General features: G+C 41.0%; 1 protein-coding gene across 3 annotated transcripts in view; it reads right to left on the bottom strand.

The window, feature by feature from the left end:
- PATJ (PATJ crumbs cell polarity complex component) overlaps window positions 1-13501 on the bottom strand; it is a 138183-nt gene that overhangs the window by 111637 nt on the left and 13045 nt on the right. For all 3 annotated transcript variants that reach the window (XM_059478360.1, XM_059478362.1, XM_059478363.1), the window contains exons 10-13: window positions 12219-12357; window positions 7397-7473; window positions 4981-5037; window positions 3449-3583 (exon numbers count right to left, since the gene is read on the bottom strand). In XM_059478360.1, the coding sequence (XP_059334343.1) occupies window positions 3449-3583; window positions 4981-5037; window positions 7397-7473; window positions 12219-12357 (408 nt within the window). The remainder of the gene's footprint in view (window positions 1-3448; window positions 3584-4980; window positions 5038-7396; window positions 7474-12218; window positions 12358-13501) is intronic.

Genomic DNA, 13501 nt, shown 5'->3' with positions numbered 1-13501 from the left:
GGGTTCTGGCACAGCTTGCACAGTTTTATTAACATATCCTTCTGAACAATATACACATTATTGTAAAACTTCATCTCCAAGATCTTGTGACTACTGACTGCTGCATCGTGTCTCTTTAGCTTCCTCCAACTTCTTTTCTGCTCACTGCTTCTCCAAGCCTAAACCTTTCCTAGAATTCTTATTTCTTTCTCACCTCTTTCTCTCTTGGGGATCTTTTCTCAGTGCTAGGCTTATGTATTTGAATTTAAAAAGATAAAAGAAATAATTTTCCCACAATATTCTTCCCAGTATTTCCCCAATATTTTAAGCAAACACAGGTCCTGAGCTCCGATCAAAAAACTTGAAGTCAGAACCACAATTAGTTAAAAAGTTTGGCTCAATGACCTTAGAGGTATTTTCCAACCTTAATGATTCTCTGATTCTAACTTTGCCAGTTTAAAATGTGACAAAATAACAAAGTGACTGAAACTAAAACGGATCCTACAGAAAACAGGTGAGAACGTTTGTACAGTCAGAAATAAGCCAATTACCGTAAGCAATTAACCAGAAAGGCCTGGCAAAGGTCAGGCTTACTATACCATAAGCTCAAGATTGTGATAACAGATAATTTTTAATGGATGTTCTAAACCACAGACTTTGAAAAAGAAAAAAAAAAGAGAGAGAGATAAGATAGATAGAGCGATAAGATGGTAAGATAGGCAGGGGGGTAGATGGGTGGGTGTGTAGATAGATAGATAGATAGATAGATAGATAGATAGATAATGGTGCTTTAAAAATGGGAACTTTTTTTGCAGCTGTCCCATCTCTGGAAATGTCCAAGGCCAGGCTGGACAGGGCTTGGAGCACCTGGGATAATGGAATATGTCCCAGGGTTGGGACTGGATGGGCTTCAATGTCCCTTCCAACCCAAACCATTCTGTCACTCTGTGACTCCACTTCTGCAGGAAAACAAGAGGGATTCATCCCCTTTTACCTATTTTATAACCTTTTATATCCTGAGGGTTCCTCTCTGCACCACAGGGGTGTCCATAAATAGGAGGACAGCAGGAGTCATAAATCACCTGTGTTAGCCAGCACTGCAGCCCCAAAAGAGCAGGGTTTTAACCCAATCACTGCTGTGGACTCAACCCCAGGGATTTCTTCCACGCTGCCTCAAGCCTCTCTCACAACCAAATGCCCACAGGGCTGGAGTGCAGGCACGGGTTTGGGAATCCAAGCCAGTCCCCAGCAGGAACCAAGGCACAGCAAGTGGGGATTACCTTCAGCCCTTCCCTCCATGCCCACACTGCAAAGGAGCCCACACCTGATCCAAGAAAACAGAGCATGGAATGCTCACCAGACATGGACACACCTTTGTACCTGGGCACTTGAGGCAGAGCCTCTCCATAAACCTCCCACATCTCCCTTCAATCTAATTCCAGGCTCCACAGCAATCCCACTTTAGCCAACATCTGCTTCCCGATCACTTTTATTTTTTTCCTGATCACTTCTATTTTTTCCTGATCACTTCTATTTTTTCCTGATCACTTCTGTTTTTCCCCCCACTTTGTGCTTTTTGCAGTGTCAATACAGTTTGGGCTGCTGGGAACCACAGAGCTCCTCTCCCACTCCACATCCCAGCCAAGCAGAAAAACTCAGAGTGGTGGAGCTGGCCTCCACCACGGCAAGACAAACTGCTCTGGGCTCCTTCTGCAAGAATTACAGCAAGTGCTGAGCTATCAGCCTCGCCCATTAGTTAATTATTTAAGCAGAAGGGTCCACACGTAAGGATTTTTTAATGCTTGGGGAGTGGCAGCGTGGTGGAAAGCTCCCAGCACTTCCCAGCACCCCGTGATGGATGGGGAGAGCTGCTGAGCACCCCCAGCACACCTGGGGACTCCCATTTCTCCTCGTGCAGCTGCCAGAAATCAGCCTCACCCGGGCAAGGTGCCCTACACCCACCGTTCAGCACATCAGCCCTCAAACAGCAGGGAAATGCCACAACAAAAAGGCACAAAAAAGCAATTTACTCCTCAAAAAGAACACAGTGGAATTAGCTGAAATGAAGGGCAGGGGAGGGGCATTGTGCTGTCTGTCATAATTCAAACACATCATTAAAAATAATCAACATTCAACCTCGCTGTACATTGAAAAAAAAAAATAAAAAAACAAAGAAAATCTTTGCTGATCATATTTTAATCCCAAATGTATCAGGGCCAGGTAAGGCTGCTTGTTTGGGGAATGGGCTGTCACTTTTTCCACTGCAAACCCCTATTTAAGGGGATTTATAACTTGGCTGCAAAAACACAGTTTGGGCTAAACCTGGCACTTACAGCTTTAGCCCCAGAGCACATTTTTATTTTCTTGGGGTTTTTTTCCCCAACTCCAGAGCAGCAAAAATTTACACTCACTAGGTCTGGGCATACCTGTGAACTTAATTCCGAGTACAGAGTAATACATAAAACTGTTAAATATACACAATTAAAGTTTCCTAAGTTACTCTACAGCACTGCATTATTGCTTTTTCTATAATTTTTTTTTTTTTTTTGTTTAGTGGCCAAGCAATTTAAATGACACTTCCAGCATTCCATTAATCCCTTCCTTCAGGAATCAAGGTTTCCTCCATTAAGCAATAAGAAAATGTTTTAGGTCTTAGTGATATCAGTATGAATTTTTGATGTTAGGGGGTGAAGAAGTAAAAGCAGAATAGCTGTACACCTAACAAATCAATCTTTCAGAATGCCTAATTCTGTTTCCATTAAATGTTCTTTGCATCCACTAAAAAAGGCCTCCAATATCAAAATATTCCACAAGGAGTAAGCATGCAATAAGAAATTAATGTCTTTTCACTTGCAGGCTGAGATACCAATGGACACATGTACACACACACAAATAGGAACTGTTTTAATTTTATAAAATAATTATTTTTCTGAGAAAATAGGTCTGGTGTGACTCTTGATAACTCCAAAGCTGCCCCAATACCTCCTTACACACATTTAAACAAACTGATGTGTTTGCTCATACACACAAATATCTTTCACCACTCCACAAAAGTTTTATTGTGTAACTGAAACCACTGTTCCTAAGACTGCTGCAAATGTTTTAGGGGTGACAAATATTCAGAAAGATTATCCACCACAAAAGCTAAAGCCACAGCACTACAAATAATTCAACACAAATATTATCCCTGCCCTTGTAACTCTTGACACTGATATTAAAACATTTCAGAAAAAAATACCCATGAAGTCACTGAGAGGTCACAAGAATTTGACATTTTGTCCATAAATGTGGAAGGGAACAGTGAAGAAAATGAATGTGAAATCCAAAGCAAAACTCTGCTTCCACAACTAATCTGGAATATTAGTTCTATTGCACACACAGCAGCCAAGCTAGAACTGAAGAGAAGAATTTTGAGAAGGCTAAACAAACAGGAAATAAATAATTTTTATTTTTTGTTTTATTTTTTTACCTCCAGAAGTTCATCCTCCAGTTGCAGAAGACCAAGAGCTGCAGCTGGGCCATCTGAAGCAATGGATGAGATATAATGATGTCCATCAAAAGTGTCCAGCTCAACTCCCAATCTCAGAGTGTGGATGGGTAACAGCTGCCAAAAGATAAATATAAATATGTATTTAAGTCTAAATCTTTATCTACCAGGATAAAAACAGATTTAGGATTCAGCAGCTCACCAAATGGAACCAAGATGATTAAATGTTCACAGTGACCTCTCCTGTGTTACTGTCCGTAACTTCTCTTTGCAAACTGTTTGCACAAATAAAAATAACCAGTCTGTTCCTTGGGGGGAAAGGCAATTTGAACTGTATTCTCAAATAATTAAACTTAATGGGAAAAAACACAGAGAGAAGTACCACCCAAAAGGTGAGCTGTCAACAAATCACAGAATGGTTTGGGTTGGAAGGGACCTTAAACACCATCCAGTTCCCACCCCTCTTCCATGGGGCTGGAGCAAAACAAAAATAAAAGAAATAGAAATAAATCAAGGAGTAAAATAAATTCCATAATTGCCCTAAAATCTCACCACAATTTCAGCTGTCTTACTCCTTTGGGAGCTACACTACTTTGAGGCAGAAAAAATATCCCTGAAGTGTCCTCTGTAAGTAGTTACTAAAACTGATATCCTTTTTTCTGCAAGGGGAAATCACTAATTTTGTGTCAGCCTTTTCCCACTGGGACTCCCTAATATGGAATTTTTTCTCTAGGGAAGCTCCAACCCTCAGTGCCTTAAATCTGCTAATATCAGGAAAAGTAGAATAAAAGTGCTACACTATCCAGAAAAGGCAGGAGAAATCATGGCAACCTGGGGAGGAGAGATGATCAGCAGGAGCTGCTCCTTCAGTTTTGACATTTTCTGACTTTTTATTAGTGGAGTTCAAACACTGAATTGTCCTGCTTCCCAAAATATTATGGATATTCAAATAAAAGGAGCAACCCCCTCATCCACAGCATTCCTTCAGAGCCATGTGCAATTATGACTTTTTGGCCCTTCCCCACTGAGGTGTCCCCACAAACACATAAATGCATCACCTCTAAAAACCTCCTCTCCACAATATTAACACAGCTATCTTGAAAATCTCTTGGAAGTGAAATAAATTTAAGATCTGACCATTTAAATGAATTACACATGCCTTTGCCTGAGCCAGAATCACTACAGCAAAATTATCTGTGGGACAAAAAAAGTTGTTCAGCAGAGTTTCAACCGAAGTTCCATTCTCTGCAATTAAACACCCCAAAATTCAGGGTTTGAGGGTGTATTTTGTTGCTTGGGGGTTTGGTAATGAACTGTTAAAAGGTTCATTTGCCTGTGCTATGAAAAGGTATTGGATCAGTCCAGGAGATAAGCAGAATATTGGCAGCCGTTTTTTGGAAAATACAGAGCCACAAAACCACTGAATTCCTGAGCCACATCTGGAATTGTGTCCTGCCCTCCCAGGATTACTCTGCCAACATACACCAGGAAGGAAACCACCATGTAAGCCTTACCTTTGAGTACTTCTGGAGCTCTGAGTCGTCTTTAAAGGGCATATCCACATTCACAACCTAAAAATTGGACATCAGAACATTTTTCAACAGCGGGACAATAAATACTTTACCAGAACGACGAAATTCTGGCAAAAAAAACCCCAACTCATGAGTAAAATAAACTGTACTTAAACAATGTCACATTGATGCAAAATAATTTTAAACAAATGTTAGAAAAATCTTTCAGGCACAGAACATTTCCAAGTAGGAATGTGGTGATTATGCACCATTAGCAGACTCCAATATTATCCTATTCCTGGAGCCCAAATGCCAATTTTAGTTTAAGTTCAGTAATCCTGTGTAAGCACAAAATGCCATTATGTTTGACACAAATACCCACACGGCCTTGCCAGTCAGAATTTGAAAGTATGACAGCTTAAGTTGTTACCTCAGGCTATAGTGCAGCCATCTCCCATCCAGACTAACCACCAACTTCTGGCTTGAAATGCATAACTTTAATTACCAAATGGGAATGGAAAGTGGGTTATTTAAACCAGGGACAGGAAATCCTTTCAGTGTCTTTTTTTTAAAGATTAATAAAACGACTATGCTCACCACCAGTTTTCTTGTACTGTCCCTCCTTAACAGAACAGATTTATCTGTAATATTAGAAGGTTATTTACTTCAATTTTAAATGTAATTAAGACAAAATCATAGAATGGTTTGGGTTGGAAGAGACCTTAAAGATCATTTAGTTCCAATCTAGGGCTGGAATCTGGGACACTGAAGTTGAGTGTTTAAAAGGAAAGCTATACTTGGTAGATCTGAAAAAAAACCCAGAGCCTTGCAAAAAAATCAGGTAACTTTTCTTTGAAAACTTCTAGTTTAATAAAGATTAGACTTTTCTTTTGGATTAGTTTTAAACAGGGCTTCCAGCATGCTGTTTTGCAGCACTTGGGGTGGTTTTCCTGACAGACAGAACCCATTTCATGTCCATGCATGTAACTAAATGGATTTATGACTGGCAGCTCCTCAGCCTGACACCACACGGTCCCTGCTTGGGATCTCAGCTCCTTCCATTGCACCAAAAAGGACCAGAAGGGACCAGGGCCACCAACCCCTCTCTACAAACAGCTATTTTCTCCCAAGATAAATATTCCTGAGAGATCCCTGCAGGCACCTTAGTTCAGGGGGCTGAGCGAGGATGGTTTGACACAAGGACTGGGGTGGCACTCAAAAATGGACATTGCTGCTGAACACAGGCAACCAGAACCAAAAAATGACTTTCAGGATGGGATGGCAGGAGAGCTCCCTTCTATCACTGAAGACTTTGTGATATGATGGAGCTCCTTTCTATCAGTGAAATGTTAACCTCCATGGTTAACACTGTCACTGCTGACATTTCACCACCGGCGGGGCTGGAGGAGCATTTGGAATGGCTGGATTCACCACCTAAGCAGGATTTCATCCTCTGTGGGAAAAGTGTGATGGTGCTCAGGGAGGTAACAGCAGCCCCTGGAAATGTAAGGGTGGGAATAGCAAGCAACTGAAGTGGGCAGCCAAGCAGATTTATTGCATCATGTACATAATCTCACACGGGCTCCAGATCTTAAAGGAGCGCTAATGGAAGCAGGGGAAGCGAGTTTCTCAAGGCAATTCTTAAAGCTACTTTAAATCTCCCAGAGAGTGACTGCAACGATGGCTACTCCAAGAAGTAAAAATAAGTGTCTCTAAATCAACTGGACAAGCATTGCAAAGACAAACAGGGCATTTTCTTGGTGGTGGTGAGAATTTTTTAAGGCATTGGGAAGAACGCTGTCCCGAGTCTTTTATCTGTACTGAAAAGCACAAGTGAATTGCAATTTCCATCAACTCCTCGTGACAATTCATCAAAACAATCTTTTGCTAGGCAATTATTTAATATGAAGTGAAGAAATATCTACTAGACACTGGCACCACAAAGTTACACTATTGAGAATTACTTTGTATTTTCCCAGCATGTTTGAAAATCATTCTTTCATTCCTCAGATAAAATGGTAAGATTCTTCTGAAAACGGAAGCTCTACCCTGAGCCCTTTTGTTATTCAGTGCCCAGTAAAACAAATAGATCATGAATGAAATAATAAAAATGCCATATATTTTAAGTGGCTCCTGTGATGCAGATTTAACAGGACAGCTGATTTCCTTAAATCACTGTTCCTGTCTCGTATTTGTATAACAATAATATCTATATAAACAGAATAAAATAAAGGGCAACACATCCCCCAACTCATTATAACATACATTTCAGCCCTGATGTTACAGGGAAGAAAATCTGATGTTACTGATCTGTTCCGAACACTGAACTGTTCTATAAACAGCCTGTGATGCTAAGCTCACAGATCTGCAATTTAAAGAAATAACATTCATTAATGTAGTTTATTGAAATAAAACATACCATAACTTCGTATTCTGGTCCCAGCAGGTTTTCCCATTTGGATTTCAGCTCATGTGCTGGAGGGAGTGGGACTCTTCCTAAGTATGAAAGTGAATATTAAATTTACAAGCATATTGTACATTCAGAAGTACATTTACTTCTAAATACTCCAATAAAAATTCACTGTAAATAAAAGATTAGAGGGAATAATCCCCAAAAGGGAAGCGCATTAAGCCGAGTCTATCAAACAGCGCAAATCAAAAATGTCTTTCTTAGGAAAACAATGCAAAATGTCAGCTCCTGTAAAAGTGTGATTTATTCAGCTGAGAGGCAGAAGAGGTGATGCTTGGTGATGAGATGTGAGTTCTGTACCATGCAGTACTGTAAATAAATCATTCTTTCAGGCTGCAAAACAAATTTCACACGACCTCATCGTTTGTTGCCGTAAGAACGCTTCCCACTCCAGGGAAACATCATCTCCCACCCAAACGAGCCCCCTGAAGAAGGAAAACACCTGACAAGATATTGCTGCTATCAAGGGGCTGTGTCAGCACAATGCAGGCACAGACTTTATTTATACATTTGGCAGGTATAAAGCCTTGTCTGCTTTAATTAGGCCAGTAAGTAACATGAGCTTTAATATAAGCTCCAGTTCTGAACCAGTCTTCCGTGGGAACTTGGCTATCTTGACATTTATATCTTTTCAGCTTTCTTACTTATGCAACCAAGGCAGTTGGTTACAGTCCTGTAAGACAATTTGACAGAGCTAGACAGCAGAAAATGACTGGCTGCCCTGTGTTTGACCTCAGCCAGAAGCTCAGCTCACATATAAAGTTCCAAGCTGGAGCAATGTGTAACTGGTAAGAATCAAGCTCTACAGCAAATTCCATCCAGCAGCGACAGCAGCAGCATCTGGGGGCCGAATTACCAAAAACTAGGAGGTTTTTTTTCCCCCCCGAATGACTTCAGTAGTTTGTCAGATGTCTAGACAAGGCACAGACCACTCAGTGTTGCTGCTGCGTCGCGCTGAAATTCAGAATGTAAAGCACAACTCAGGCTCTGCACACAACCAGTGAGTAAAATACTCACTGGGGGGAGTTGTGAGGACACCACGAGGAGCTCAGAGCCCAGCAAGAGCAAAACCCTGCACAAATGGCATTGTCAGGCTGCCTCTGCTTTCAGCACCTCCGCAGACTGCAAAGACAGAGCTCTGCAATACAATCCTCATTACACACTTCTGTAACTTTGAAGTTTTCCACTCAATAAAAACAAAGATTGGAGTTTACTTCTACGACGGCACAGCCCACCCCTGTTCTCTCCAGCTCACTTTCAGCCATGCCAGACAGGCAAATTCTGTCTGAGAAACCACCCAGCTCAGAGCCTAAAAGCTGAGGTGTCACTTGGAAATACCCAGAGGATTTTCAACCTACAGGCTCAAGCAGACACAGATATCTGAGAATTCCAGCAATCCTGATAGCTGTTTTCTGCTACCAAAACGACACCCCACCAAGATTAAAAACTTGGGTTTGTAAATACAGCCCACAGTTGTCTCTGAAATAAATTATCTCCTTAAAAAGTAATGGGAAGACCAATTGTGCTAAAATTCTTATCTGCTAGTTAAGGGGTTTTTAACTTCATTAAAAATTAAAGCTTCTAATGTGTGATTTATGATCAAGCACACTGTCTTTACTTCTGAGCTGTATCAAAACCAGAACACCAGTGCATTCTTCTGCTCCTTCCATCTGCAGAAAAACAGAGGGGCAGGAATTCCTGAGTCTCTTTTTCTGCTATTACAGAGTTACAACAGTGTGAACACACAGCACCTGAAATCCACTGTGCAGCCAAATACAGATTTCAAGGTTCACCAGGAGTAATGAATCTCAGGGTCAAGCTCAAAGTTCAGTTCAGCAACTGTAAGCTGTGTTCAGCTGGCTGAATACAGATTTTTTTGTCACTTCCAAAACGCATTACCAAAATCTGCAAGTTGTTCAGAGCAGGTGCTGATGCACATCTCCATTTGAAGTTTTCCCCTTTCTTTCTTTCAAATACACTTTGAAGTCTCTGCTTGTGACTTCCTTAGGACTGTGGAAATGTGGGCTGAAGGGATTTGGATTGAATATATTCAATTCCAGTGGCATCACTCAATTCACTTACAATGTTCCTTTTTCCCCCAACAGCTTTTTCCACATGGCAGCTAATAGGAAATTTCTTTCTAGTCTCTCATCCAGCTGAATTTCTCATGACCTAACATATGTACCATGTCTCCTATAAGGCCTCAGAAATGAAAACACTTCCAGGGACAGCTTTCATTAGCAACAACTTTTCAGCATATTTAGCCTGTCCTTCTGCCTGCGCTCCCAGGCAGTTTCTCATTTCTAATTAGCAAGCACAAAGCAGAAACCACAAACCTATTGTAAAAATCATCTTTTCTGGTCAAAACTGTCAGCTTCTTCAAAACTGGGGTGTTTTTTTTCTTGCAGCTTCCTCCTGCTCTCACAAAGTTACTACACAAGGGTGCTTTTCATTAAAGCCCATCCTTTACCTGCCCTGCTGCTGGGGCTTTTTCCCCAGACATCTCTTAAGCTCCTGACTGCCAGCATTGTCCCTCTGGGTTCTGAGAGCTCCTGCAAGGCAGGATGGAGCAGTTCTGCCCATTCTGCAGCCTTGCAGAATCTGCAGCTGTTAAATTCATTGCCTGCACTCTGCTAGCACAGAGTTTCAGGCCTCGTGCACGTTGCAGCCCAAACCCTGCTGCCTTTGTACCACGACTGCTTCAGCATGGCTTTGCCTGGCCAGAATTAGTGTTTAATACCTCCCCAGGAAACACAATTTAATAAGAATTTCACACAACTGGGCTTAAAGGGAAGTAATACGCGTTTTATAAAACATACCTTTCACATTAAACTTCTGAAGGCATTTCCAGAGTTTAGTCAGAGCCTTAAATTAGCAGTATTTACTTTAGCACCATTATAATGAAGTGCCCATCACCACATCCAAAATAAGCACCTATCTTTGGAATTCAAACTCTTGGAATTTACTTGGCCATTAAACTCTGTTCCAAGGTGAAATCTCATACATCGTATTTCTGCAGGAGTAAAATATGCATGCAAGTCCCACAGTAAAAAAAAATCAAAAAGTGACACAGGACAGACAAAGTGCTGCTCTTTTCCAGCCTCTGTCATAGCAAAACAATGCTTGAGAACCTCAACTCTCAGCTACTCAACCACCTCTGTTCTGGCTTCCTATTTCTGGGAACATGCAAAAGTCACAACAAAGGATGTCTGGTTACAAGGCTTGGACAGAAAAGTAAAACAGAATGGAATATAGGAACTGCTACATTTCTCTCGTTTCCAGGTTGTCTTTAATACTGACAGATCTTCAACAATCACAGCAAAATTGCTATTCATTGACAGCCGTAATTTAGAATCCTCTATTACATCTACATGTCTCAGAAACTACAAGGCATAAGGATAATTTATGCTGACTTTAACACAAGCTGTATAAATTCACCCAGAATTCCTGTAGAGGAGCCCAGAAATCTGTGGGGGAATGGAAGGTTCTCGAAAGACCTGCAGTCAAAGTCAGCCAAACCCCAGAGCAGCCCATGCCTTTGTGACCTGCCCCTGTGCCTGAATGCCATTTGCTAAAAAAATGCCTTTTTTGAACTCCAGCTATTGGGTCTTTACACCCAAAACACGAGTTCTGATGAAGCTACTGCAGTGCCAAGAGAGGAAACTGCAGCATGAACAGAGGTGATGGAAACCAGAAGAATATTATGAAAATACTCTGCAGGAGTCTTAGATGTGTGAGGGCAAGATGATCACAGAATCATTAAGGCAGGAAAAGATCACTAAGATTATTGAGCCAAGCCATGAAGATGGGTATGACTGAGGTAACACTGATGAGGAAATAAATCTGAATTCCCTGCAGGTCCATCTCCTGGTGCTGCTCACCCAGCAGGCCCTGGCAGCAGAGGAGGACGATAAATAAAATTTCTCCCAGGAGAAAACTTCACACCTCAGGTCATCAGTGCAGGACCAGGACCACAAAGAGGAAACACTGAGCTGGAGGCTTTCATTTCTCCAGAGTTAACGAGAGTCACTCCTGAGTACCAAAAGAACTGCACCTCCACTGAATGTAACCTTAAAAATTCCCTCCCTAAACAAAGGGGACCACTGCTACCTGGAAAAGGACAAATTTTATGCAAAGAAGAAGATCCAGAGAATTACAGACCCTGAGATACCACAGAACCCGAACCCAGCAGACCTGTGGACTGTGGAAAGAGTTGGTTAGATCCAAGAAGCAGATCTTTACTTCAGAAAGCACTGCAGTGCAAAAGCTAAAGATGTTTTAAGCCAACCCATCGGTGTTGAAAATGGATTTACTAGGGTAGCCTTTAACCAGACGCAGAAGAGGCACTGCAAGGTGCCCTATCTACCTGCTTGATGCAGACTCTGCTGCTTTTCATTGTGAAGACTATCCTTCTCTTCTTGTTTTCCCTTATTCCTAGGGGCCACACTAATTTCAGGCCCTACAAAGATTGGAACAAATGGCTGCACTCTAAAAACAGATTAAAAAAACCCAAATCATATGCTGCAAAATATAAGAAGTATTAACACCACCTCACTAATTCCTTCTTTTTTTGGTGGGGTGACTACACAGAAGTTTTGCATTGAATTTTCCTCATTTTAGTTTCTTTCCATTCCTCCTTTAAGCATCTTCATTTTCTACAGAGCACTATTTAAAAAACTGAGGATTATGTGGTGTCCAGTCCTGAACTGTTAAATGAGGTAACTGCAAACTGAGTGAAAAATAAAATCAGTGGCTAGAAAACCAGAATTACCTCTCCCTGAAGGTGTTTCTGAGGGAAGAGCAAAGGAAGGTCTCCTTCTCAGCAAGGTGAGACGCACAGTCTGCCCCGTGTTCCGCAGTGCCTCCACCACCTCTTGGTTGGTAAAACCCTCTATGTTGACTCCATCAACCTGAAACAAGAAAATTGTGCCAAATGACAGTAATTGTGCTGCATTCTCAGGCTGTGCTGTGGAGTATCACAGGCTGTAAGCAACAGCCACGTTATTTAGTGCAGGAATTACAGGGTTACTCTCCCAAGACAGCAGTATTTGCAAAACAATCTCATTAAATCTGTTACATTTCACTACTGAGAATTTATTTCCAAAATGCATTCTAAAAGGAAACACAGCAGTAATTTCTTCTTTCTGCTTTCGTGGGGACAACCACAAAACAGAATTTACTAATCTGATACAAGTATGCACAGATTTTTCCTTAATTTTTTTTTTTTTTTTTTTTGCTTACCAAAACCAGCTTGACAAGGACTCTGGATGAAGGTTCCAAGCAGAGTATCCAACCTGGAACTCTGTTCAGTTCATTATCACTGTTGGCTTTCTCACAGATTTCTAACATGCCCCACACAAGCCTCTACAAACAACTGTCTGTATAATCCCCCCTAAACAGCCCAATTCTTACAATATCAGATATTTTAATTTACACCCAAAATACTCTGTTCAGCTCACTGTCAGACCATGCACCAATAGGGCCTTTCCTGCAGATAACAGATTATATTAATTTTTGCCCTCACAGAGGAGAAGCTGACTTTGGAAGGTCTGGCATGGCACACATTTTAAAAGTAATTTAAAATCATATCTCTATAAATATTATCTCTTAAAACAAAAAGACTGTGGAATTCATTCCTGCTTGTGCTGTGAATGCAAAAATGGCTATTATTCAATTCACTGTTATTCAATGGTTTTTCCATTTTTCTACACATAAAGCTCGGGCTTTTAAACCTAAATTGTGACCATTAACATTTTCATTGTATCCACACTCCAGAGCCATTAAGGAACACAAACAATGTGCCACATCTTGCAGAATCTTAACAATCCTTGAGTCCCATTCAATTCAAGTAGAAGTTAATGCTGCTCATCTTTACTGCAGGCCAAAAGCCAAGATTCTCCACTCTGAAACACTTTAATCCAAATGCTTGCCTCTTTCACAGCTAACTACTATTTACTATTTCTTTGAATATAAAATAATACTTTAACCACAGCAAGCCAAAGCTCATTTCTGTCACAAGTCTACCTAAACAAACACGAACCTCCAAATTATTTC

This window comes from Ammospiza nelsoni, chromosome 9 (genome assembly GCF_027579445.1).
Source record: "Ammospiza nelsoni isolate bAmmNel1 chromosome 9, bAmmNel1.pri, whole genome shotgun sequence".
In the NCBI taxonomy this organism is placed as follows: domain Eukaryota; kingdom Metazoa; phylum Chordata; class Aves; order Passeriformes; family Passerellidae; genus Ammospiza; species Ammospiza nelsoni.
The sequence above is the reverse complement of the archived record's forward strand: the minus strand, read 5'-3'. Positions and strand labels throughout refer to the sequence as shown.